At 34.2% G+C, this 27,357-nt stretch overlaps 1 protein-coding gene across 1 annotated transcript in view; it reads right to left on the bottom strand.

The window, feature by feature from the left end:
- Positions 1–396: 396 nt before the first annotated feature.
- Positions 397–27,357, bottom strand: part of USP45 (ubiquitin specific peptidase 45) — a 62,765-nt gene continuing 35,804 nt past the window's right edge. Inside the window, exons 10-17 of the mRNA XM_054569755.1 lie at positions 19,702–19,783; positions 17,649–17,740; positions 16,264–16,320; positions 13,646–14,315; positions 11,643–11,740; positions 9,041–9,127; positions 5,541–5,694; positions 397–2,486 (exon numbers count right to left, since the gene is read on the bottom strand). Of these exons, the coding sequence (XP_054425730.1) occupies positions 2,356–2,486; positions 5,541–5,694; positions 9,041–9,127; positions 11,643–11,740; positions 13,646–14,315; positions 16,264–16,320; positions 17,649–17,740; positions 19,702–19,783 (1,371 nt within the window). The 3' untranslated portion in view covers positions 397–2,355. The remainder of the gene's footprint in view (positions 2,487–5,540; positions 5,695–9,040; positions 9,128–11,642; positions 11,741–13,645; positions 14,316–16,263; positions 16,321–17,648; positions 17,741–19,701; positions 19,784–27,357) is intronic.

Below are 27,357 nucleotides of genomic sequence, written 5' to 3' on the forward strand. Positions count from 1 at the left end.
ATAGTGCCTGTCCAACAGCAAATACACGTAATGAATAAATGTGAAATTACAGCATAAAAACTACTGCAGTACTTGAGTACCAGTGTAATGTTCTGAAGCTACAATGTTAGCACTCACTCAATGAAAAAGCAGTTTCACTGGTACTCAGAATAAAGCTTTAAATATCTCCTATTAGATAAACACAGCACTCATGTACTTCCTGGCATCCGATCCATAAAATGAGGAACTAGGCACTTTCCTTGATTCTGGCCCTTACCTATCACTTACCATCTCTGACTGTAGCTCTGTAAGGGATAAACCAAAAGGGAACAGAAAAGAGTGCTCTTGTTTCCCTTCCTTTTTTCTTTCTTCCTCCCTCCCTCCCTCCCTCTCTTTCTCTCTCTTCCTTCTATCAATGATAAAAGAAGCAGGTGACCATCCAAGGAAACATTCATGCCTCTTAATAGTATCTTTTCTAGAAGAAAAAATGAGGTTACAATATTTACATTTGGGATAGTGAACAGTAATTGTCATTACTAAGATGGCTGACTTGAATAAAGAGATTTAACTAGTATTTCTCAAAAAAATCACGGCTCAGGTACTGAAATCTTCAATGTTAATGGATTACAATTAAACAGAGATACTAATTTAAGTGCTGTTTAAGCTCCCTTTTATAGGACAAACAAATTGAATTTGCATATTAACCCATAATATAAAGATATATTTCTCCATCATTTCACAGTTAAAAATAAAAAAATACTACTATTGAAACTGCAACAGCTTAAAAATAGAATTTGTGCCATGACATTTTTATATTATTCATTTTGTATATTATTACCATCTTTATTAATAATCACAATTCCATTCACCCATATATCAAAAGACAGCACAAGTAACCTTGATAATGTTATATATAACCAGAGTCTTGGTTAAATACTTCCTCAATTATCTCCAGCCACTATTCATATCCTTCCTTCCCAAGAGGAGAATTAATTAGGACTAGGCACTTACCCAACACCTGCCAGTATGTAGTAGCATTTGTTGGTACTAATGATTAGGATGCTTTGGTGCAATAAAGTGACACCAAAGTAGCAATTATTTTTAAAATTTAAGCCAAGTAATAGTAATATTTTCCTGCCAAATTTTGACAGTTTAATAATTTGTATTCTAGGGGAAAAACCATCATATTTTTTAAAAACCATCATATCTTTGCTATTATTTATTTAAAAAGAAAGTCACATATGTCAACTTCATGCCCTATTAAAATAAAAGCTAAACTTACTTAAATTTATTAATGATGCTCGTTGAATACAAAGTGATTGCAAAACACTAAAACCATGATTAATATTTACTGATCTACAGTACTAAAAATGTATTATACTTCCCTGTTAAATATAGTACGAACATAATTATCTATCATTTACAAATTTAATTTGGTAATTTATATTTCAAAGTTATCCTATTGCTTCATATGGATTAACAATTTCTATTTATCAATTCTGCATGTTAGAATTATCTATAATTATAGTTTGACCATGGCTAATTACTTTCAAATTATCCCCAACTCTACCATGAATAGGTTATAAATAGTATGTTGAGGAAATATTTCAGTATTTTTCTAGTTCACAAAATCTCAAAGCAATAAGCTAATCAATATATTATTTGTAAGTCCATATTACTGAAGTTATATTTTATATGGCTGAATCATACAAAATAAGACAAGGTCAGTATGCCAACTGTATGAGTACATGTGACAGCAATGTTTCCCACACAGCAGCATACATATACCACTGGACAGTCCTGAGGTGATTTTAAGTAAAGTGCTACATGAATGAACAATCTTTCTTTAATAGTTACATATTTATTTTAAGGTTTATTATAAAAATTTCAACTAGCACATAAAATGTGGAATATGCTCAAAACAGGGCTATGGTTAAAAAAGTAAAGCTAAAAAATAAGGTTAAAAATTTTAAGTATATAATGGCATGGGAGGTTCATATATATCAGAAAGGTGGTGTGTGACTCATATTTGGGTAACACTGTGTAAGGAAGGATCTGATTTGGCCAGCGTCATTTCTGAATGTGTATAATAATAATCCGCAACATAAAGGCATTTCCTCTACTACTATAAGTTCTAGTTTTGTCCCAGGACAAACAATTTTTTAAACATTTGTTTACATTTATTTTAAAAATATATATTTGGAAGCACTGACTAAATTTATTTTATTTTAAGGGGATCCACCAAAATGGTAAAAATGTTCAGGAGCATCTGAGGGACATGCTATTCCTACAGAATAGACTACAAAGGCACAATGCATTGCAGCATTTAAATGAAAGTGTTCTAAATAATCATTACCCTTAATAATTAACAAATAATTAAAATATTCTTTCATAAAAAAGAAGGTACGCTTGTGCACTAAGTGCTCTTGATTCTGGAACCACCTGCACATAAGTGTCACTAACATGGACCCACTGGCCTGCTGATTCACTATCTGGTTCTTTCAGACCTAACAAAAGAAAACAAAGGCATCATTTCACAATACGTATGTTCTTAGTCTACATTACAAGCAATAATATATTCATCACAATCTACATTTATCTAATGCTAGATCTTATTGCATAAGTCTGTTTTTTTCCTGTTTCTTCTAAAAAGAATGAACTGTTTCAAAGCATTGATATTACTATCATCTTACTTTAAAAACCTAGTGAAATATTAGATAACCTTGTAAATATGTATTGTTTGAGGAAAATAATTTTCACTAAAATATAACAAAAGAAAAAAGCAATGTTAGTTTGCTGATCCATAAGCAAAGTCAGCAAATTTTCAACTCCAACTCTATTCTGAGGACCTGATAGGTCTTCAAAAACTTTTGGTATTGTTAAATAAAATGCCACTGCACTGCCATACATGATGACTTAACACCTTGAAAAACTGTCACTTCACATCACCTACAAGGGTACATACAGTCTTATGATATTTAAGATTGTTGAGATTAACAGCTGAAGGAGACAGCCACAAAGAGTAGATCCCTGGAAGTCTCCAACAGACTGCCTAAGGTCAGACAGGGATGACATCTAAAATCATCAGAAGCAGATCCAGAGAGTAAAAACAGCGGTCTCCTACCATAGAAGTTCACACCACAAAGTCAGGGGATCAAGACAGATCAATTTAAGAAGCAGAAGCAAAAAAGAAGAGTCTCACAAATAACGGGAAGACAAACAAATACATCCCACTCGAAGGGAAAGGAGGAATCCCCAGAAAGAGAACTAGATGAAATAGAAGCAAGTAAACAATCAGATATTGAGTTCAAAACAACGGTTCTAAGGAAACTCAATGAGCTCAGTGAGCTCAGAAAGAACTACAAAAAAATACAGGGAAACTATGAGGAACTTACTGCAAACTATATCAGCATGAAAAAGGACACAGAAACTACCAATAAGAGATAAGAGGAAATGAAGAATACAATTTCTGAGTTCAGGAACACAGTAGAAGGAATCAAAAGCAGGCTAGATGAAGCTGAGGACTGAATTGGTGAGCTGGAGGACCAGGTAGAAAAATAGAAAAAAAGCTCCCAGAAAGAACAAGACAATGAAAAAAGACTCAAAAAGAATGAAGAGGAATTGAGGGAAATGCAGGACAACCTGAAAATAAATAATATCTGTATAATAGGGATACCAGAAGGAGAAGAGGATGAGGAAGGGATAGAGAACATGTTGGAAAAAGTCATGAGGGAAAACTTCCCTAATTGGAGGAGAGAAAAAGCCACATGAGTCCAGGAAGCACAGAGGGTCCCATTCAAGAGGAACCCAATGAGGCCCACTCCAAGACACATCATCATTGAAATGGCAAATACCAAAGACAAACAGAGAATCCTAAAGGAAGCAAGGGAGAAAGAGGTAGTAACATATAAGGGAGCCCCAATACGGCTAGCAGCTGACTTCTCAACAGAAACACTGCAAGCCAGAAGAGAATAGCAAGAAATATTCCAAGTCATGAAAAGCAAAGGCCTGCAACCAAGACTGCTCTACCCAGCAAGGCTCTCAATGAAAATGGAAGGTGAAATAAGGAGTTTTCCAGACAAAAGAAGGCTAAAAGATAAACCTCCACCACACCAGCACTGCAAAATATGTTAAAGAGGCTGTTGTAAGAAAATGAAGAAAAAGAGCCCACAAATACCCAGTTCCTTTCACAGTTGCCAATACTTGATATTACCAATATTTTTTCATCTGTATTAACCTGATTGTGACAATGATGTGTTCATTATTCCTTTATTATTTGTTGAAACTAAACCTGTTTTTGTATATTTCTTGCCTATTTCTATTATTTTTAAAAAGCTTTAAGTGACTTTTTGGTATTCTTTATCCATTTTTTGATTAAATGTTTGTAGAATTTTTTCCCTAAAACCACCCCAAACAAATCATTAACCCCTTTTTAGATGTGTTGCAAATACTTTCCTATTCTATTATTTGTCCTTTAACTTTTTTTATACATATATTACTATACAGTCTTAAATGTTTAATATAGTAATATTGTCAATATTTTACTTTATAGCTTCTGGGTTTGAATATTTCAGGGTAGGAAAAATACAATTTTGTATTTTCTCCTAAAACTCCTTAGATTCTACATATTGATTTTTAACTCACCTGAATATTTTTTGTATAATGTGTGAAACAGGGCTTTATATTTGTTTTATTTCAAGTAATAGTGGTCATGCACCTTATTTGTTGAATAAGCCTTATTTTCCCCATTGATTTGAAATATCAACTTAATCATATATTAGATTGTTAAGACAGATACATACATTTGTTCTAGAATGCTCATTATATTTCATTAATCTATTTGATTATTCCTGTGCTAGTGTCATGTTGGTTTAATTGCTGAGACTTTATAATGGTTTTAAATTTTTCATTATTTTATAATTAACTTTGACATTTAAACAATAGATAAAATCAATCTGCATTTAAGAAAGAAAGAAAAAGAAAGAGAGAGAGAGATGGAACTCCTACCTTTTGCGACACCATGGATGGAATTTGAGAATATTAAGCTAAGTGAAATAAGCCAATTGATGAAAGACAAATACCATATGATCTCACCTATAAGTGGACTTTATTCAACAACATAAACTAACGAACAAAATAAACCACAGGCATGGAAACATGGAGCAGACTGAAAGTGACCAGAGGGGATGGGGAAAGAGGACAATGGTGGAAAGAAGGGGAAGGCTCTAGACAAAGAACATGTATGAATGACCCATGGACATGGACAACGGAATGGGAATTGACTGTGGGAGCAGAGGGTGGTGGTGGGATGGCTGGAGGGGGAGAAAGGGGGAAAAATAGAGACAACTGAAATAGAATAAACATGACTTACAAATTTAAAAAACTATAAAAAATAAATTTAAAAAAAGATTGTTTAAGACTATCTAGTACTCTTAAATGTGTTGCTCACTTAATATTAACAAAGTAATCCACTTAAGTTATCCATGAAATAGCTTACCTTTTCCAGAAAAAGAAGAATAAATTCATTTGTTTAAAAAAAAAATAAACTTAGGATAACATACCAGGTATAATTTTCTTTCCAGTGATATGTTCCAATAACTTCCTGGAGGGTGTTCTCACTTTCACATACGCAGTGTAATGACCTCCTCTCATTGAGCCACTATGCTCCACTATGCCATACAGACCATAGAGAACTTTCTCTCCCGCACTTACATTCTTTAGACAAAAAAGCAATATATAGTGAAATATTACTGTAAGGAAAATTAAGTCAAATGTACATCTTACTTAACGTAAGAGAATAACATATTAAAAATTTTCCACACATATTAGACTGGCAGAATGCAAATACTTGACAACCTCTTCTGTTGGATGGGCTGTGGGAAAAAGGTATTCACACACTATAGGTGGGAATGTAAAGGAGTACAACCCCAACACTGGAATATTTAATGTTATCAGGCTAAACTACATATGTATTTCTCTTGGATTTATCAGTACTATTTCTAGGATTCTATCTCATAGGTACATAAGCAAAATGTAAAAAGATATGCACCACACTACTAATTGCACAATTGTTTGCATTATCAAAAAACTGGAATAGGCTCAAATGGCCATAAATTGAAGACTAGTTGAATAAACTATGATGCATCCATACAACAGAGTATTATACTGCTTGAAAAATGGAGTGCAGACTATCTCTAAACACTGCTTTGAAATAATCTTCAGAATATAATGGTAAGAAAAGGGTAGAAAAAAACGATACATATTGTAAGCTATGATTACTTAAGAGGAGAAATCCATATATACATACCTATCTTTTTATATTTTTTAAAAAACTAGAAGTATAAACCATAATTTTTTAACAATGGTTATCTATGAAGGGAGGGAAGAAACAGGTGGAACAGACATGGAGAAAAGCTACACTTGTTTAAATTAAACTTGCTTTGTACATTTGATACATTTGACTCTGGAACTTTGTAAATATGTTATACAATTATTAAACAAAATCTGAAAAATTTAAATTTAAAAAATAGTCCCTAAAAAAATCTAAATTAAAAAATTAAACAAGAATATATTCTGTTGGTGGCATAATCATTCAGAGAGGAACCACTAGGGTCATGTCAGAAAAACCCAGAAGCCAACTTAAGTGGCTTTCAGAAGCCTGCAATATCGATACGTTAGACAAATATATTAGAGCATGAATAAAAAGAAAAGTGTAGTAAATTGAGACATATCTAATGTGTTTAAATCCATGAATTCATAATCATAAATTAATTGGTCACAGTTTGAGGATGCTAGTGAATTAACTCATTATTCTGGAAACTGGTTTAAAAGAGGGGTAGGGAAAGAATCGAGCATTTACCCTCATTATTTTATTTTTATTTTATTTATTTTATTTATTTTTAGAGAAAGGGGAAGGGAGGGAAAAAGAGAGGAAGAGAAACATCAAGGTGCAAGAGATACACTGATTGGTTGCCTTTCCCATGCCCCAACCTGGGGACCTGGCTCGCCACCCAGGAATGTGCTCAGACTGGGAATCAAACCGACACCCTTCCTGTTTGCAGGCTGTCACTCGATCCACTCAGCCACATCAGCCAGGGCTACCCTCTTTTCTATTAGAACTATATCATAAGATAACTAAGTAGGTGAAAGGAGTATCTTTATATAATAGTATTCTAGCTAATAAATGAAGAAGGAATGATAGAATTAGAATATCACCATTCTCTAATTCTTAATGAACTCATGAATCTAACATTACATCATTGGTTGCTATTATAAAATGATAAGAGCATTCTGTGCCACCTGATTAAACACTCCCTATGAAATAGCCTTGCCAGAAAAAAATTAAAAAATAAATAAGGAACATCAAACCTAAATCTGTTGAAGCCTCTCCCGATCCAACTATCCAGCTACCTATTTGGAGTAAATAAAGATGACAGAGGAACAATCATCAAAATCTAAATTATGGGAAACTACCAGAAAGATAGCCCAGTTTCTTCAACAAATAATTTACAAAGAGGGAACTGAAGGGGAGAGAGAAGGAAAAGGGTAACTGTATATTAAAAGAGACTAAAAGACATTATCCAATTATAATGTGTAGTTCTTCCTTGGATATGAATTGATTTATGATATAATTAGAAATATATACACTAAATGATATGAATTGTTCATTTGCTTTAGTGAATGGTATTGTGGTCACGTAAAATTGTCAGGAGTGATTCTTATCTTTTAGAAATACATAGTGTATATTATGAATGAAATGATGCTTCAGCCCTAACAGGGTGGCTTGGTTGGTTGGAGAATCATCCCTGTACACCAAAAGGTTACAGGTTTGATTCCTGGTCAGGGCACATACCTAGGTTGCATGTTCGATCCCCAGTAAGGACTTGTACTGGAAGGCAATTGATTGATGTTTCTCTTTCACATCGATGTTTCTCCCTTCCTCTCTTTAAAATCAATAAACATATCCTCGGGCAAGGATGATAAGAATAATAACTATAATGATGATGATGATGATGACGATGATGATGATGGAGGAGAAGGCAGAGGAGCATGTGGATGGGGCAGTACTGGCCATGTATCCAAGGTTTCAGGGCTAGGTGGTTGGGTGCTAGAGGTTCATTGTACTGTTCTGTCTACTTTACTGTACATTGGGAATTCTCCAAAATAGGTAGTTTTAAACAATGTTTTCATAAATTTAATACAGAGCTTGTTAAATTTCACATTTACCACATTATCAAATTCTATCAATAATGTTAATAATTGACAAATAGTGCTGGTATTCCACAGATCAGTTCAACTAGATTTACTAAAAAAATTGCATTTAAGATATTTTTGTTTTGATTGATCAATGTATTAAAAATATTAAGTTCAATAAGCATTCTCTTACATACCACAAAACCTAGACTGCTAACCAGTAATATGAACAGGACAATATTTACCTCATAACTGTTTGGTTCCCTCAAGGAAGTCAAAGTCACCTATTTCACTTACACAGTTCCTACATATAAGTGCAAGAGATAATAAACCAGTCTGCTTTCTATATCTAATTTTTAAAGTTTTACTAATTTTAAAGTATCATACTCAGCTGACAAGCACACTATTCTCAATAGTGTACCTGAAATGGAATAAAAAAACTATGTATTAGTTTATTGATTTGCAAAAGATAAAGAACTTCACAAATGCTAAAACTACTGCCATGTAAGCATTTCATTCGCAAGGACCAGAAGAGGGCACACCATCTGCTTACTTCTCTCAGCCGCTGCCTGCTTCGAGAAGCATTTACAAGCAGCTTTAATCTTCACGACCACCAGGTCTCATGATTTATGCATCTTTTTTGACTTTCCCTTATCTATCCCCCAAAAGACAAAAGTCATATTCAGTGGGTTAAATGTTCCACATTTTAGTGATTTACCTTCACTAACTATAAAATTCCCTTTCACAGTAGTTTATTTAAAAAAGAAAAAGAAAAAAAAGAAAGAAAAGCACGGCATAACAAGCAATCAATTTGTTATGTAAGCATATTATTTGCAAGTCAATTAAGTATTTTAATAATATACTATACCTTACAAGTAGCAGAACAGAATGGTGCTAAATCAAGTGTAAGTGGAAAATCTACATGTCTGTTTACCTTGCGAAGACTCAATCCAGCCTAAGACCAAAAACAAATTTTAATGCAACAAATTCAATCTAAATCATTGTTTGTTAATTAAAACTAAAAGAGGACTCCTAGGAGTTAATTTTTTCCATATATAAAAACATGATTAATGAATAGTACAAAATTAATATATGACAAGGTTTCTAATTAAGTTTCATAAACTGTTAAAGCAAATATCATTTATTTACATGTATACTTTTACCACAAACAATATGGAAATAATTACTTTCACTGTGGCTTTCAACACTTAGGAATAAATAAATTCAATGTAATAAAAACTTAGCTACTGATACATATGCTGTCGTAAAAAGATATTCAACTGAAGAGTCAGGAGCCTGGTAGCCTAGGCCTGGCTCAAGGACTGGTTAACACCTAACGACAACAGACAACCTCATCTATATCAAGGCAACAAATGGATATAAATAGATTAGATTAGTTCCTTTTTGGTTCTAAAATTCAGTGATATTCATTTATTTAAAAAAAGCCAGAATTTTATTTCTTTTATTTATTTATTTATTTATTTATTTATTAAAAAGCAGGTCATTTTATCTTTATTTATTTATTTATTTTATTTATTTATTTATTAAAAAGCAGGTCATTTTATCTATAAAAGTAAATGTTACATATTATATAAATCAAAATGGACCTTACCCTGACTTGTGTGGCTTAGTGGGTTGGGCGTTGTCCTGCAAACTGAAAGGTCACTGGTTCAATTCCTGGTCAGGACACATGCCTGGGTTGTGGGCCAGGTCCCCCATGGTCTGGGGTGTGCAAGACGCAACCGATCGATGTTTCTCTCGCACATCATGTTTCTTTCTCTTTCTCCCTCCCTTCCTCTCTCTCCAAAAATATATAAATAGAATCTTTTTTTTAAAAAATAAACCTTCATATTCTTAAATGAGCTCTACTTCCTCTATTTTTAATTTCCGAGGGCAGAACTTGAAAAATGTACACTTTGTATTATTTAATTATAATTAAAAACTAGCTGATAGATTGCCAAAGGTACTGAATAGGAAACCCACAAATAGAAACTCTATTGGAATCAGAAGATACTTAATCTGAAATATTTGAGTAGACAAAAACTAATAAATGGAACCTTTTATGCAAGGCTTTCTGGACTCACTTCAAGGACATAATTTTACTGTGGATCTGTTGCCTTGTTCCTACCTTTCTCTAAGGGAAAAAAAAGAGCTTATTTTTGACCAAAATATACCCACTTATTTCTTTCTTCAAGTGAATTTAGACGTCTTAACATATCTGACATGAAATTATGAGGTCACACCTCAGGAGTAATTATTTAATCTGTATTCAATTTGTTTACCTTGTTTTTTTCTCATCAGGTGACCTCTATAAGCATCCAATACCAGCACTACCTGGGACCCTTTCAGGCTAATGTGTCCTCTCCCCAGATAGTACTTTGTGGTTCAGAAACTACCCCATAATAGCAGAGGCTTTGTAAAGGGCTTTAATATAAGACAAGTCTCTTTATCTTTTATTTTTTTAAATAATTTTAAGTATATATTTTTACTTATTTTTTTATTATTTTTACCTGCATCCGAGGACGTGCTTATTGATTTTAGAAAAAGGGGGCAAAAGGGAGAGAGAGGGAGAGAAACATTGACGTCAGAGAGAAACATCGATGTGTTTCCTTTCATATGTCTTTTGATAATTTGTTTCATACAATTAAAGTTTACCTGCAGACACTATTGGTGTATGGTACAGAGGGTAGCTATAAACTTTCATTTCCTCCAACTGTTACTTTTCTTCCTTAAGTCCTTTACTGAATAATACGGCCCCCTTCCCAACTGATTTCAGATGACTTCATTATCATAAAAGAAGAGCTTTAAATTATACTTTGTGTTTTACTTGACAATTCTAACCATGCTCTTTTAGAGTTTTATTTTAAAACATCCCTTCTAACTTCTGCATGTGTTTTAATATTTCCACTTATTCATTCTTCCACAGAAATGTTAAAGTCATTTTATTATATGCAAAAAAAAAAAAAAGGTGAGATAAGGCATTGAATTAAAAATATAAAAAACTGCAGAAAAACCTAATACATTAAAAATATTTTGGTTCCCTCCCAGTGCAGAGCCCTACAGGGGAGGAGTCTGCCCTGCAGCCCTTTTGCGCTCGCGCCAGTCACCACGCCCAGCGCCCCCCTGGGGATCTGGAGAGCTCAGAAAGCTCTGTGTGCTTTGCCGGTTCCCTACTTCTAAGGGTTCTTTTTATTTTTTTAAGAGTTGTTAAGAATTCTTATCTTCCATTGACACGCACTAACAAACACACACCACTTGGGTTCCTACCACCCAAATCTTCAAACAGTGTGAATTAAACAATTTTAATTAGAAAAGTCTTGCAAACTATTATGGCTAAAAAGTAGTAAATTCCACATGACAAATTTTTAAATTCAATAAATTAGTGCCTAATCCTTGACAGTATTTTATAAGACTTAGGGCTCTACAAAATATTGGATGAAAATTACTATAGTGTTACTAAAGGGACTCACCTGATGGAATCTTTTAAGATGGAGTATTAGAATAACTGGAACCGCAGAAATGAGCAACTGCTTCCTTGCATTAGTATAAATCCCCTCTGCTTTCTTTTCTGCATAAAATATAACAAATTTATTTGTAAGATTCCATTTTATCTACCATATAATACAGTCAACATTTATATAGAAACATCATGTCACATTTTTTATATTAAAAAAGAAATTCGAATGAATTATTGACATATGTAACAGTATGAATCTGAAGGCATCATGCTGAGTGGCAAAGAAGCAAGAGACAAAAGGCTGTGTATTATATGATTTCATTTATATGATACCCTGGAGAAGACAAAACTATAGGGAAAAGAACCAGATTAGTGAGTCCAGGGCCTACGCAATGGGGGAGGGGATTAACTGCGAAAGTGCACAAGGAAACATTTGGGGGCAATGGAAATGTTTTATATCTTGGTGGTAGTTACAGGACTGTCATCAAAACTTGTCATCAAAACTTATTAAACTGTACACATGAATTTTACTGAATACAAATTATATGCTATATGCAAATTCTATTATGTGTAAATTCAGTAAACTAGATTTTTTTTAAAGGAAATAAAAAAGAAATTAGACTTCTAGTTACAGGGTGCCTCTAACTCTTTCCAAAACCACTGAAACGAAAGACTTTTTTAAAAGGCACACACTTAAACGAGGAATTGGTGAGGTGACACTTGCAACACAATTCTGGGAGCTGGAAAGGAGAGGAACTAGTAGTGACTTTGGACAATGCCCTCTTGCCAAAGACCACCAGAAACACAGCTGTAGGTGATAAAATTGGCTCAATATTTATTGCCATAAAGTGAGAGCTTGAACTATGGGAACCATGGGGGTAATACAATAAGCAGTTGTTAGAAAGAACAGGATAGGATTTGAATACAAGCAACTGCATACTTAACTTTGATTAATATCAATTGGTATTTCTTCCTTCTCCCATTTAAACATTTCCTTAATCACTAGTGTATTAAGCATGTCTTTGTTATGATACTTTGACAACTTAAGTATGCCTTTCATAGGCCAACCAATCAACCCAAAACCCATACTCCCACTGCCTCCTTTACTGAAGTTTTAAATTCTAGCCCACTATTCACCTGCTCTAATCACATGCTGACCAGGTACCAGACTACTAGAGACAGCCCCTGTAGCCCACAGCCCATTGATAAGATTCAAAACTTAGCCCTAAACCTGTTTACCCTGCCTTGCCCATTCCTTACCTTGGAAACCACAATAAAGACTCTTATCCTAGTTTCCCCCTGGTTGCCTCTGCTCCTGATCAACCCTGGTACATCCCCATTTGCCCCTCTTCTTGAGAACTATAAGTGACAAACTATCTTCAGTGGCAACCACATCCTGATCTGTTGGCCTCACCATCCCTGAACAATAATAAAATCTGTATTTTGTAAAAACTAGTCACTAGGAATCTGAGTATTCTCTCCATTTAATCAAGGCTAGAGGTGCACTGAAAATTTCTTACTTGACTTTTTTCCATTTTTTCTAGTCAATTAAATATAGTTATTTTGTTGCTAGCTTTATAGTATACAGTTATTTAAAACTTTCAAATTTCTATGTTGTTATGAGTTTATATTAGATCAATGGGATTTGTGAAGCACATTAATCTCACCATTGATCTCACTAAAGATAAAATTTTAACTTTTAGGAATATTTCTTCTGGGAAGATTTCAGAGAGCTAGTTCACTGAGATAAAATTATGCGGATTTGCCTCTTCGGGGCAGAGATGGATACTTCCTGTTCTTCAATTAATTTCAACAAAAATCTATTGAATATTTGTCTTGCCCAGTCAGTGTCTTCAGTGGTGAGTTACAAATATGTATATAAAGAAGGCAATCCCCGCCTCCAAGCAGCTCAAGTTTGAAGACAAAGTTAGCTTCCTCTTTGGGATCTAATGACAACTAGCCACTATCAGATAATCTATGAATACAAAAAACGAAACAAAACCCCTAAATATTTACCTGCAGAACTGGTTTCCCTTTGGTACTTCTGTTTCTTTTCAGTACAGTTCTCACACAGAAGCTTGTTATTCCCCATTAACAATTCCATAGATGTAAACTGGTAGAGACAAGACTGAACTGAACATTCTTTAGAAGTAGTTACATAGCTCTGAGAAAGGGTTTGAAAAGCATTTTGGGGACTGTGAGACATCATATGCTTTGCCCCTGAAAAATAGAAATTATGTGCAAGATTTAGTGGCTGATTTTCCTTATCAAAATCTCTATCTCCAGTGACAGTGCTGCTTAAACGAAGTTCAGAAAGAGCTTCGGCCGCTCCCTCATCACCACTGTCTGTCTCCTTGGCGGGTGGTTCACTGGCTGAGGGATGGTGATGTCCATTTGTATGCACACAGCATCCACTACTGGATCTTGGCAAAGCAGCCTGCTGAGAAGCCCCTTCCGACTCTGAAGCCTCACTGTCGGCATCAACACTGCCGTCAGAGTGGCTGGCTTCTTTTGCACTGCCATCGGTAGGGTTTTCAGTCAGAGATGATCCACTGTTCATGATGCTCACAAACGCTGAAGAATCCCCATTCACTTCAGTGTTTCCATTCTTCCGGTATATGACAATAGTTTTATCTTCTCCAGATGACAATTTCCTTGTACGTTTTCTGCCATGAATTAGCTGATGCTGTAAATTAATAGCGCTTTTAGAGAAAAGAATCTTGTGGCCTTACTGAATATAAATGACAGTAAGTCGTACTTAAATATTCTATAATTGTTAAATAAATACTATTTCCAGTACTTCTAAAATCCATTTCCTAAATCTGTATAAATTACAACCAGTAGAAGATATACTAACAAATAATTAACTCAAAAATAAACCTTTACACAAGAAGCTGAGAAACCAACAGCAGCTGTTACCCGTTCGCAGAGAAGAGAACAGGGCTTCTGTGGCACAGGCTGTGAGGGAGGCGTTTCAAGCGCAGGCCTCTGCACAATCTCCGTAGTCCTGCCACTTAACAAGCCTTCTACATAGTCAAGTAGATCTGATAGTATATCAATTTGCCAAGTACGTACCAAAAATATTATGTAAAAAAGGTTTTTTACTAAAGTGAAAATTCAGATTTATTTCTTTAAATATATATGGGATAATTCAACAACCAGGTATGTCCCTAGTGAAATAATGAGTATATACAACAGACATCAATGAATGGTAACATCACAGAAAGAGACACTAAACATGATGTGCACCTCCTTGACAGAAGTATACACCACCACTTACACATTTTATTGCCAAAAATTAAACAATTAAACCTAAACCCAATTAGGCCTCTATATCTGACTGCCTTCGAGAGAAAATAAAGGAGACAAAGGCGACATGTAAACATGTGAATGCAATAGCAAAATGAATTACTACTGAAGTGAGAATGTGAGAAACTGCTTTGAAAAAAAAGACCTGATTTCTTCAACAAATAAATTGCAAAGGAAAAAAAAGGCTGGGCGGGGGGAGGGATTCAAAGAGATTTAAGAGACATGGCAATCAACTGCACTCTATAGCTCTTTTTTAGATAATGAATTCAAATACACTTTTAAAAGCAAAAGCAAAAAAAAGTATTTATGAGACAGCTGCAGAAATTTAAATAATGACTGAATATTGGAACAATTACAAAGTTACTAATATTTTTAGGTATGATAATGGTACTGTGGTTATGTATTTTAAAAGAGAATTTATCTTTTTACCCTGGCCAGGTGGTTCAGATGGTTGGAGCATCATCCTGTACACCAAAAGGTTGCAGGTTCAATCCCCAGTCGGGTGCATACAGGAGGCAACCAATGGATGTACCTTTCTCACATCCATGTTTCTCTCTCTGTCTTTCTCCCTTTCCCCCCGCCCCCTTCCTCTCTCTAAAAAAACACAATAAAATATGTCCTTGGGTGAGAATTACTTTACAAAAATAAACCATATTTTAGAGATACACATCAAAGTATATGATATACTTGGGATTTATTCCAAAATAATCTGGGGTGGGGACACAGAGAATGTGAGATACAGGTTAAAACGGGATTAGTCATGAGCTGAGAACTATGAAGCTGATAAACGGGTACATGGGAGTGGTATATTTTTGAAATTTTTCATAATAAAAAGTTTTAAAAAGCAGGTGTCTCACAAACACATACAATCTTCCATTATCTTTAGAGGAAGAATGCCTCCTGGCCGCGCTGTGTTGATATTTTCTGCAGTAGCAGGGCCACGGTACTGCCCATTACCTGTCACCTGTCCACTTCTGTATTTACTAATTCTTCCCAAAAGCACAGGTTTTGAAGCCATGTACATAACACAAAACTTCTTTAAGAAATAAATTCTGGATATAACTTACTTTTTAAAATTTCTCATTTGATATATAATTTTCCTAATATTAATTCTGAAGCATAAAAAGCATAGGGATTTAAATTCCTCGCTAATAATAACTATATCATACTTTATGCATATATACACAAACCCCAATATTACACTGCACAAACTCAACTATTGTATATAGAAAATGACTCAGATATCTGATAATATACTCAACAAGTGCCTAAATATATGAATAAATAAATGCCCTTCATAAAAGACTTATTTTTTTTCTCCTTACCCTTTCTTCTATTATAGGAAGTGAAATATCAATAAAAGGATCTTTCACCGTGGAGATCTGAAAAAGAAAACATATTGAGAACTTCAGGTAGAATTCTAATATAGACAATGTAGTTTTATAAAGGTTTAAACAAATACCAGACTTCCCAGACCACTTAAAATTTTAAGTTAAAAAACTTTCCTGGAACCAACAGCAATTTAATTGGGTATAGCAGCACATACATAATCAAAACAAGATACATCAAAATGTCAGTAAATGCAACCCTGTTGAATTTTATAATGTCAATATCACAATATCAATAATATTTAAAGTAACTTCAAAAATAAACTATATTTAATAATAATGATTAAAGATATAAATACATTTGTGGTAAAATTAATGCCATAACATAAATAAAGTATGAAAATAGCCAGAAAGTTTGACTGTGTTTTGTAGATTCTGTAGGATAATTTTGTTTTAAAAGATAATCTCTACCTTGTGAGAGGGAAATGAACTTCTACATTCAATATACTAGAAATTTAAGAACTATCTCATTGACAGTCTATGCTTCCATATGACAGGCTAGGAGGAGATATAGCATACAACTCTGATTGTATGAGACTAGAGAAGATAGAAAGGCACTCCATGATCTGGAACAGGAGAATGTACATAAAGACTCTCTCTTATAATAAAATCTGACAAAAGTGTAAACCCATGATACTCTAGGTCTTACACTTTCAGAAATATTCCTTATCAAGTGACAGAAAACCTATAAAGATTTATACATCTTTAAATTGTTGTTAAAGGACAGATGGCCTTCCACTACATAAAATGAACACTAAATTCAAAGATGAGTCAAGTTGACTAAAAAAAACCCCAACAAGTTAGATTACCCTGGGTTACGTTACTACATTAAATTATTTCTATGGGAATTGCATTTTAGGGCAATGCACACAGGGTGGGACAAAAAGTAGGTTTACTGTTGTGAGTACTCCAAAGAGCTTATTCTTGTATTATTAATTATTGTATTATTTTCCACATGAACAACTGTAAACCTACTTTTGCCTCACCCTGTAGTTATATAACATAGTTATTCTCATCACAGACCTTTCTGTTATTTCAATCCAAACAAGTAGTCAACACATTTGAGAATATTAAAATAAGCTAAGGGAACTTCACAGGTTTCTCAGGAACAAAAACAAAATAACACATTTATTTTAAAAAATGACGAATTATGTTTACTTTCTAGGGCTAAAGGACATATTTTAAGAAGATTTTCAAAAACTATTATGTAGTCACGTGTCACAAATAAAAATAAATGACTACTGATAATTATGTGAAAGAAAATAATCTAAACAATGTGACTGTAAGCTATTCCATGTTGAAGTGAACATCAAAATACCTACCTTTGCACATTCTTCACACATGACTGTGCTAGTTAATTCACCAATAAAGATCTGATCTATGAAGTTCATTTTCACACCTTCTCTTCCATATGCTGTAAAAATAATACTTTTTAATGCAAAAAATACATGTCAACCATCAACCTTGATGTAACATGTTTTTTTTCTGTTGATACAAAAGAAATCCAAGGCAGATGTCCAGTGCCACATTAAATAATGTATTTAACCACATGATATTATGTCTCTCTCCTTTACAATTCTATACAGAAAATGTGACTATCAACTACAGAAGTCTTCAAGAAACAACAAACTGCTCTTAAAAGGTAAAATAAATAGAGCAATAATGGTGATTCATACTGCATCTCAACTGCTCCCGTTAAACCCTTTAAAACCTCTGTGCTAACACAGAGGTGGAGGGATGGGAAAGGGGTGAGCTTTTAGGACTACAGGTGCCAGGACTATAACTATGGAAATGGCAGAATAGTAGAGACAAGTGGACACAGTATAGTGTAAAGAAATAACATGGCACTTAATATCTCATTGACAGTCTGTGTTTCCATACGACAGGCTAGGAGGAGATTTAATACACAATTCTGATTGTATGAGTCTAGACAAGGTAGAAAGGCACTCCATAGTTCTGCTTAGTTATATTGAAAGTGTTTTATCCATCACTTCTTAGTTATATTAAATGTGTCAAAATTATTTTGTTTGAAAAATATTTGTATATCAAGGGAAGTTATGCCTATGATTCGGGATTGGGGAAAAAAAATAGATGAAACCTAACACCCCATGAACTGAATGTAGTTAAGTGAGGTGATGGGTACATGGATACATGGGGCTTCATATACTATTCTCTCCACTTTAATAGAAGTTTGACATTTTCCACAGGAAAACAGTGGGGAAAAATATATTAAAAATCTATCCACTCCTGTTTCAAATTGCTATCTTTTTGGGGCCTCTTCTAAAACATTGTATTTTAAAAATACCTTTTAAAAACATTTGAAGCACTGAATGACAGATATATCTGGATATATCAATATACATTTATTAATTATAATTATGAGAAATTATGGTAAACTAAGATGTCTCATTAAAAAAAATTGTACAAGGGTATTAACCATAGAAAAGATTTCAAAACTGGAAAGAAATGAAAAGAAAAACTGGACAGTTATTCTAAGTATGCACTAGATGGCAGTATCTCAAAACAAAAGAGCATGCTTGAAAATCTACATTTTTAGAAATCTTGAACCCATAACTGCATACGTTTCAGCATATATAATCATAAAGTATATTTGTTTCTAAATTATAGACATATAGGGTGCACATATAATGCTGCAACAAAATAGAAGTTAGAAAAGAGCATAAAATACAAATAATATTTTTGAGTGTCTCCCCAAAATGACTTTATACCACCATTAGTTAACATCTCAAGGCAGAATATACATTTAGGACATGGTAAGTCATTAATTACAATGAAATATAAACCCACACTTAAATATTTTAAGTAGATCAGCTTTGATTAGATAGTCACTGTTTTTGCCTCAGATTTTGGCTGATGAAGAGTTAACACTAGGAGTAAAATAGACATGTATGCTTGACCTATTAGTACTCTCTTCAATAAATGATTTCCCTGCAGGAATCTTTGGAGCGCTTAAGCATTTTGTCCAGTTACAACTAGATTATATCCATAAATCCACTCAACCAAGCACACTTCAATTGCAAAATGATACAATATGTTAAAAGCGAACTCCCAAGTAAGGATGCTACTTTTAACAACCTTTCAAGTTTCCCTTAGGATACCTCCTATAAGAGCAACAGTGTCAATTTGTATATTTGATATTAGTTTTATTTTTTTAAATTCACATGGGCAAGTTCCAACATTTTATTTCCATGACCCACTAGACTATCTTGCGGCCACTGGAGTAAGTATACCTTGATTTTAAGGCAACTACTTTAGGGCATTCATTCACATAATCCTCAGTTCTTTTTCCCCTGAGAAGAGCCTTCCAGTATTTTCTTATAGAAGAAAATTTTAACAGTGAGAAAGTCAACATACCTTTGACTTTTTTTCTAGTTTCATCATCAGCAGTTTTAGTTGTTGGGTTATTAAATGCTTTCAGAATGCCAGCTTGTATTCTCTATAAAACAAAGTTAGTAAGAACTTACTAAGAATCTATTCTTTCAAAGCAGTATTTCATGTTCCTCTGAATAGAATCTGGTTTAGTAATAGTTAACTCCAGCCTCCTCCTCTTAATAATAGAAGAACTTTCAGACAGTCAGGTACACTGGATCTCAGTTCCCTAGTCAGTAAAATAAATTGACTGAATGTTTTAAAAATGAAATATGTGCTTCCTTCCAGTTCTTAAATTCCATAAATGAACAATTTTCTTATTTGAGAGAGAATTTGAAATTAGAGTCAAAGTTCCTGTGTTTTGGCATGCAGCCTAGCCTCACTATTCTTATATGATTAAAGTAACTTCTCTCTCTTTTCCTTTCTCTCCCCTTCTTTCTCCATTTGTCTCCCTCTCCCCACTCACCACCCTTGCGTGCTTCCTCCGCTCTGACCCGAGAATGATGTATTCCTTAATCAGGATAAAAAGTCACATAGACCATATGAAATTTCTTGTCTATGAAGAAAACCCTAATATATAAGAAGCCCTTAAACTGGTCACTCTGACTTCCAAATAGTGTTTTATTTACATAAATATATAACTAAAGTCCAGAATATCAATTAATGTCCACAGCAAGAATACCCAAATATTTGAATTAAGCTGTCAATAATGATGATGTACTAAGTCTTTAGCAGCTGCTAGTAAATGACAAGGTTTGTTTTCACATACCTTGGGTATGTTTTAGGAAAGATCCAATCTCACAGAAACTTTTTAGAATAAATTAAAACTACATATTCCAAAAATAAAAACTTATCAAAGCTAATCATCTTTCATACTAATTATGCCCCTAATTAATGGATAAATTTAATCATCTCTAATTCCCATTTTAACAGTGGAATGAAAGGAACCTTTGTTAACTATCCTACAAAATATTTTTTTAAGTAAAGTCTTGATCACATATTTTCATATGTGAAACCAATGTTTAATCTGGACTTCCTGGTGTAAAAGTAATATATAATTTTGTTAAAAAATCATTGTCAAAGAGAAATTAAACTCAAGCTGCAGACTTCCTAGAGAATAATGAAAACAGTACATATCAGAATCTGTGATACTTTCCACCGTTCAGAAGAAAAGTCACAGATTTAAATATTTAAGTCAATTGAAAAGAATACAAACAAATAAATTAGGCAGCCTACTTAAAAGTTTAGGAAAAAATGTCAACACTGATCAAAAGTACAAGGGAGTTAGTGAAAGTAAGCTGATCGTGTGACTGGGGGAAAAATAAACCCTCTAGCTAGTCGTAACAAGGTAAGCATAAAACGTCTAACATCACCCCTAAAAGAAAGGGAAACACCAACAAAATTAAAGACATTTGAAGTAATCATGAGAGACCACTTTGCTCAACTTTCATGCAATTACATTTGAAAATTTAAATAAAAAACTAGATAATTTTGTTAGGAAATTAATCCCAGAAAAGATAGAAAATCTTCCAGGTTTCATTGGGGGTGGAGGGTGAAGAGAGCATTGTTAAATAGCGCCTTGCAAAAAGGGGCTGGCTCAAACAATTTCCCAAAGGAATGCCTGGAATCCTACAGGACAGTCTGACCAAGAGGATTTTGTTCTAGTAATGTATGTCATTATGGTAATATAAGCCATCATATTAATAAATGTAGGAGAAAAAATTCAAAACCTTTATATTCCCTATTCATGACTATTAGTTATCAATGTATTAAAGTTCTAGTCATCACATTTGATAGAAAAATAAATCTCAGCAATATTACAAAGATAAAAATATAATAAAGTCAATAGCCATCACACACAAACAAAAACCTAAAGATGTGGAAGAAAATACCCTGTTTATAATAGCAGCTAAAAAGATTAACTAGGAATAAACTGAAGAAATCTGTAACATTAAGTGAAGAAAACTTTAAAACACTGGAAGAATACAAAAGAAAACTTGATCAAATAGAAATACACACTATATTCTTGGATAGCTCCTAATATTATAAACATTTCAAACCCCACACCCCAAAATAGATAGGTAAATAGAATGAATGGGGAGTTGAGAAATAAATCCAAATACATATGAGAATTAGTATAATTAAAATGTTATTAATTTAGTGGGAAAAGCACATACTACACAGTTTGGATGACTGTAGGGCAGTCAAATGGAAAAAAAAGGAAATGAGATATATTCCAATCGATCAAGAGTTAAATCTAAAAATCAATAATAAAAGTACTAAAGGAAAACATGGGAAATTCTTTTATAACCTTGGAGTAGGAAGGCCATTTTGCCTTTTTAAACTATCACTCTCAGTATCCAAAAGCCAAAAAAAATTGTTAAATTCAAAAACAAAAATTTTTAACCTTTATTAAAAAAACTGCTTCCACATAAGTAAAATCAAAATACAAATGACAACCTTGGAAACATATTCTCTCATAGCACAAAAAAGTTTTAGAAGTCAGCAAAGACACAAAATCCAGTAGAAAAATAGGCAAGAAAATAGGAACAGATGAAAAGATAATGAGCTTCATTTAAAAGAGAGAAATGTACACTAAAATTACCCTGAGATATCATTTTCTACCTAACAGATTGGCAAAAATTAAAGTTTGACAAAACAGCCTTTTGGTGAGTCTATAGGAAAACAGACTCCCTTATATGGTATGCTGCTGACAAAAGTGAAAACTATGCCTATGAAGGACAATTTGATCCAGCAACCTCATTTTTGTACTTACACAGATGGACCTACATATATGCAGAATAATATAAATACATTATTCACCATAGCATTGTTCATAAAAGCAAAAACACTGGAAAAAACATACTTGTGTTAAGAAAAAATTGATTAAACATATGTTTTAAGTATATTTTATTGATTAAGCTATTACAGTTGTCCCAATTTCTTCCCCTTTGCCCTCATCTGCCTAGTACCCCCATCGCTCCTCCAATACCGCCCCTTAGTTCATGTCCATGGGTCTTGCATGTAAGTTCTTTGTCTACTCCATTTCCTATACTCTTCTTAACATCCCCCTGGTCTATTCTGTTCCTACCAATCTGTGCTTCTTAGTCTCTGCATCTTTCCTCCCATTCTCTCCCTACCCTTTCCAATTGATAACCCTCCAAATGGTCTCCATATCTATGATTCTGCTCCTGTTCTGCTTGTTTGCTTAATTTGTTATTTGGATTCAATTATTGACAGTTGTGAATTTATTGCCATTTTAATGTGTGTTTTAACTTTTTTCTTTTTCTTATACAATTCCCTTTAGCATTTCATATAATAATGGCTTGGTGATGATGAACTCCTTTAGTTTTACCTTGTCTGAGAAGCGCTTTATCTGCCCTTCAATTCTAAATGATAGCTTTGCTAGATAGAGTAATCTTGGTTGTATGTCCTTGCTTTTCATCAATTTGAATTATTTCTTCCCAATCCCTTCAAGCCTGCAAAGTTTCTTTTCAGAAATCAGCTGACAGTTCTTATGGGAACACTTTTGTAGGTAGTTGTCTGCTTTTTTCTTGCTGCTTTTAAGATTCTCTCTCTATTTTTAACCTTTGGCATTGTAATTATGAATGTGTCTTGGTGTGCTCCTCTTTGGGTCCATCTTATTTGGGACTCTCTGTGCTTCCTGGACTTGTATGTCTATTTCCTTCACAAAATTAGGGAAATTTTCTTTCATTATTTTTTCAAATAAGTTTTCAATCTTGTTCTTCCTCTTCTCCTGGTACTCCTGTGATTTGGATGTTGGCACGTTTAAAGATGTCTCAGAGCTTCCTAAGCTTATCCTCATTTTTTTTTAAATTCCTTTTTTCTTCCTGCTGTTTTGATTGAATGCTTTTTCCTTCCTTGTGTTCCAAATCATTAATTTGATTCCCAGCATCATCCTCTCCACTGTTAGTTTCCCTGAGGATTTTTCTTTATCTCACTTACTGGAAACTTCATTTCTGCCTGGGTCTTTTTTATAGCATTGAAGTATCCAATGAGTTCCTGGAGCATCCTGATAACCAGTGTTTTGAGCTGTGCATCTGATAGTTTGCCTTTCTTTATTTCATTTTGTTCTTTTTCTGGAGTTTTGTTCTGTTCTTTCATTTGGGCCATATTTCGTTTTCTCCTCGTTTTGGCAGCCTCCCTGTGTTTGTTTCTAATATTAGGTAGATGGGGCAGAGCCTTAGGTAATCACTAGGGTGGGGCAACCCATGGCGCCACTGTTTCTCTGTGTGTGGGCGGGGGCCGGGGGGCTTGCAGAGGAGACAATGTCGTTGCTGGCCTCTGGAATTTTGCCCAGGAGGAAGCTGTCACTCCCACTTCACTTTTTCCCCTAAGCCACTGGTGCCCTCCCAGCTGTTGCCCTGGTGCTGAACCCCAGAGGGGGTCTGCATGAGTCCTAAGTCTGTTTTGGGCCCTTTAATAGGACGCAGTTTCTTCTGCTCACAGCCAGAAGTTATGGGGACTTATCTTCCTGGCACTGGGACCCTGCGCTGGGTGGTCTGGACTGGGGCTGGGATCCCTTGCTCCCGAGGTGTCTCTCCCATTTTTTATCCACCACACATGGATGTGGGACTGCCTTTCCTCTTGGTGCCTCTCTGTGCCACTCTATGTCTCTCTCTGTGGATCGCCACCCCTGCTACCTGTCTAGATGAACGTGGCTTCTTTTATTCCTTGGTTGTCAGACTTCCACACAGTTCGATTTTCTGACAATTCTGGGTGATATTTGTTTTGTAGTGTAGCTGTATTTTTTGCTATAGTAGTTCAGGGAGGTGAGGTGTGTCTACCTACACTTTTATTTTGACTGGAAGTGTGGTTGAACATGTGGAGCTTAAAAAAAAAAAAAAGAAGCTTCCTATCTTCTGAGATGGAAAGATTGCTAAAATATCTCAAGTGAAAAAAGGCCAAGTGCAGAAAGGTATATTTACAATATATGCCACCTTTTAAATAAAGAAAAGACAAAATATACACATATACCACCAAATGAGAGCATAAACCAAGAAAGGCAACAACATCACAACATCAGAGCCAGTACATAAGAGAAGGAAAGGGAACTGCCAGGAGCAAGTTAGGAAAAATCCAGAATGATGTCTATGCATCAAATGTGGGAGGCAACCGATCCAGACTGGAGCAGTGAGACCTATGAGAAAGACAGACTACTAACATCAAGATCCCCTCTGCCACTGTGCCGTGCTTTTAATCTGAGGACTAACTGTATGGGGAGTAAGCTGCTAATGCCCTTATTCTTTCCTCGGTCTATGTTCTGCTGCCTGGATCAGCAGAGGATACACATTACCCCCCAGAATCATCCTGCTTCGACCTGTTTCTGAAAGCCAGGAGCCAGGCGCAGAAATCACAGAGCAGCTCTGGCCTTTTTGCACCACAGAGCTACTACCTGGTCTCTGCTGCACCTCTGCTAGTTGCCTTGACATTGATGCACCTGGCTCAGGACACATTCAGGACTTTGCCCACTGACTTCCACAGAAAGAGCTCTTGTAAAGTCTAGAGAGCCAAAGCCATGTTGTGTTCCAGAGATGCTCTCCACTCATCTTCTTTCAGGAGCTTTCATTCTATAATGCCAATGGGTTCGTGCTTGCTACTCAGTTTTGCAAAACTAAACAATATATTGTGTAAGCATACACCAGTAGTTTTCAAAACTGTAAGAAAAAGCATTGGAATGATTTCTGTAAAAGTCAAAACAGTGGCAACCTATAATGAGAAAAAAGTGTCTGGGGGAAAAAGGAACAGCTTCTTTAGTACTAAATAACTTTCTATTTTTTGAACTCTGAGGGTGGTGGTTAGGAGTGTTATGTGTATTTATATTATGCTTTAAACTATGTATATTTGTACACATTCTTCTGTGAGTGAGATGTTTCATAAGTTTTTAACACCTTCCTCCAATAATTGTGGAACTGAGTTTCATTTATTTACTGTCTTACAATCAGCATGTATTTCCTAGAAACTGCTCACTATTTTCTTCTAGTGTATTTTGAAAGTTAACACAAAATTCAAAACCTTAAATATATACAAAGGAGGGTATAAAAGTAAACATACAGTAATCCATACTATGTCACCCTGAAATATCCTTATATGTGAAGATAAAATAATAAAGAGTGTCTGAGAAGGCTATTAAATATTGAGATAATCTCCAATTAGGACTTAATAAATTTGAAAATTGATGTAATTCAGATATTATCTAAGCTAAGGTTGACTTAACACATGAAAAAAGAATTTCTTTAACTAAAATAAATCAGAATGGTGTGAATTCCATGCAGGAGAAATATTCAGTGGACATAAAAAGAAGATTCTAATAAATACCAATGTTCATCTGTAAATTATTACTATAATTGTAAAAAGGCTTTCCAGTTTCTAACTTAATTTATAAGTCTGTATATTTAGTCTATAATCTGAACACTTTATTAATTTAGACATGACTTTCAATATGATTTAATGAGCCTTTACTATATTTTAAAACGTAATCTATGATCACACTCTTTAAAAAAAGAGTAAAAACAAAGAATAAAAGAGTAAAAACAATGAAATTGACTAAATTATTGGCTTTTAAACTATTAGGCTTTTAGGTAATTCATCAAGTTGAATAAAATAAATGGACTTAGGTCCATCCACAACCTCTCATTGTTAAGTTGTGCTTTGAACCATTTAGGTTAAAAAAAAAAAAGACTTTCGTCAGGGAGCTGCTAACAACAGCAGCACATTAATCAACTAGCACTATCCAAGTTCGGCTATTTCATGTCCCCATCTTAAACTTCTTTCAAAAATAAGAATGCAAAAATTTCACAGTTTAAGTTATCTGAGATAGTGTGCCTTTAAAATAATCCTATCCAAAAATGTATTAAAGTGATATGTCTTTGAATAGAAAATAAAAATGTAACATCATTAATTTAGTGATAGCTCAAATTAAAAGGAAAAACAGTGAAGCAAATATATTTGCAAGGTGAAAAGACTGCTTATAAAAGAAGTTCTTATAGTAAATTTGATTCATTTGCACATAAAAAATTTATAATTTTATGCACAAATGATCTCTTTAATGCTCTATTCAGTAAGAGCATATTACAGTCCTGAACTTTAGAGTCATAAGAAAAAGACTTTCATGAAACAATACAAAAGGAGGTTCGTAGTGTTTAATCATTACTAAAATATCCTGGTGGCAGACGAAACGCTGTAACCTTTCTTCAATCAAAACCCACAGGGCAGTGATGAACTGTAAGAGCAGCGCGATTAGCAGCTGCGGGGTTCCCAGGCCAGACAATGCAGCTCCCGCCCGGTACTCACTGTCCCTGACCTGCCTGACTGTCCTCGCTTACGAGACTGAAGAGATCCAGACTGGACATTTTAATTTTGCCACACCATCTAAAACCCTCAAAGAGAGGGAGAAAGATAAGAGCTTTCAAAGACCAATGTTTCCTGGTATACTACCCTCGTTTTTGAGATACTCTGAATCACAATGTACCATTATGACAAAACAGTAATTTAATTTGTAACAAAGAATGCCCTCAAGTATTAGAAGTGAAATAGGAAAAAAAAAATAGGGATATATTTTATTGTTTTATTTGTAATAACAGAAAAAAATAATGTAAAGAGATAATTTTTAGCTCAATT

Source organism: Pteronotus mesoamericanus, unplaced genomic scaffold (assembly GCF_021234165.1).
Source record: "Pteronotus mesoamericanus isolate MK-2021 breed Mesoamerican mustached bat unplaced genomic scaffold, CSHL_Meso_final contig_20, whole genome shotgun sequence".
Lineage (NCBI taxonomy): Eukaryota > Metazoa > Chordata > Mammalia > Chiroptera > Mormoopidae > Pteronotus > Pteronotus mesoamericanus.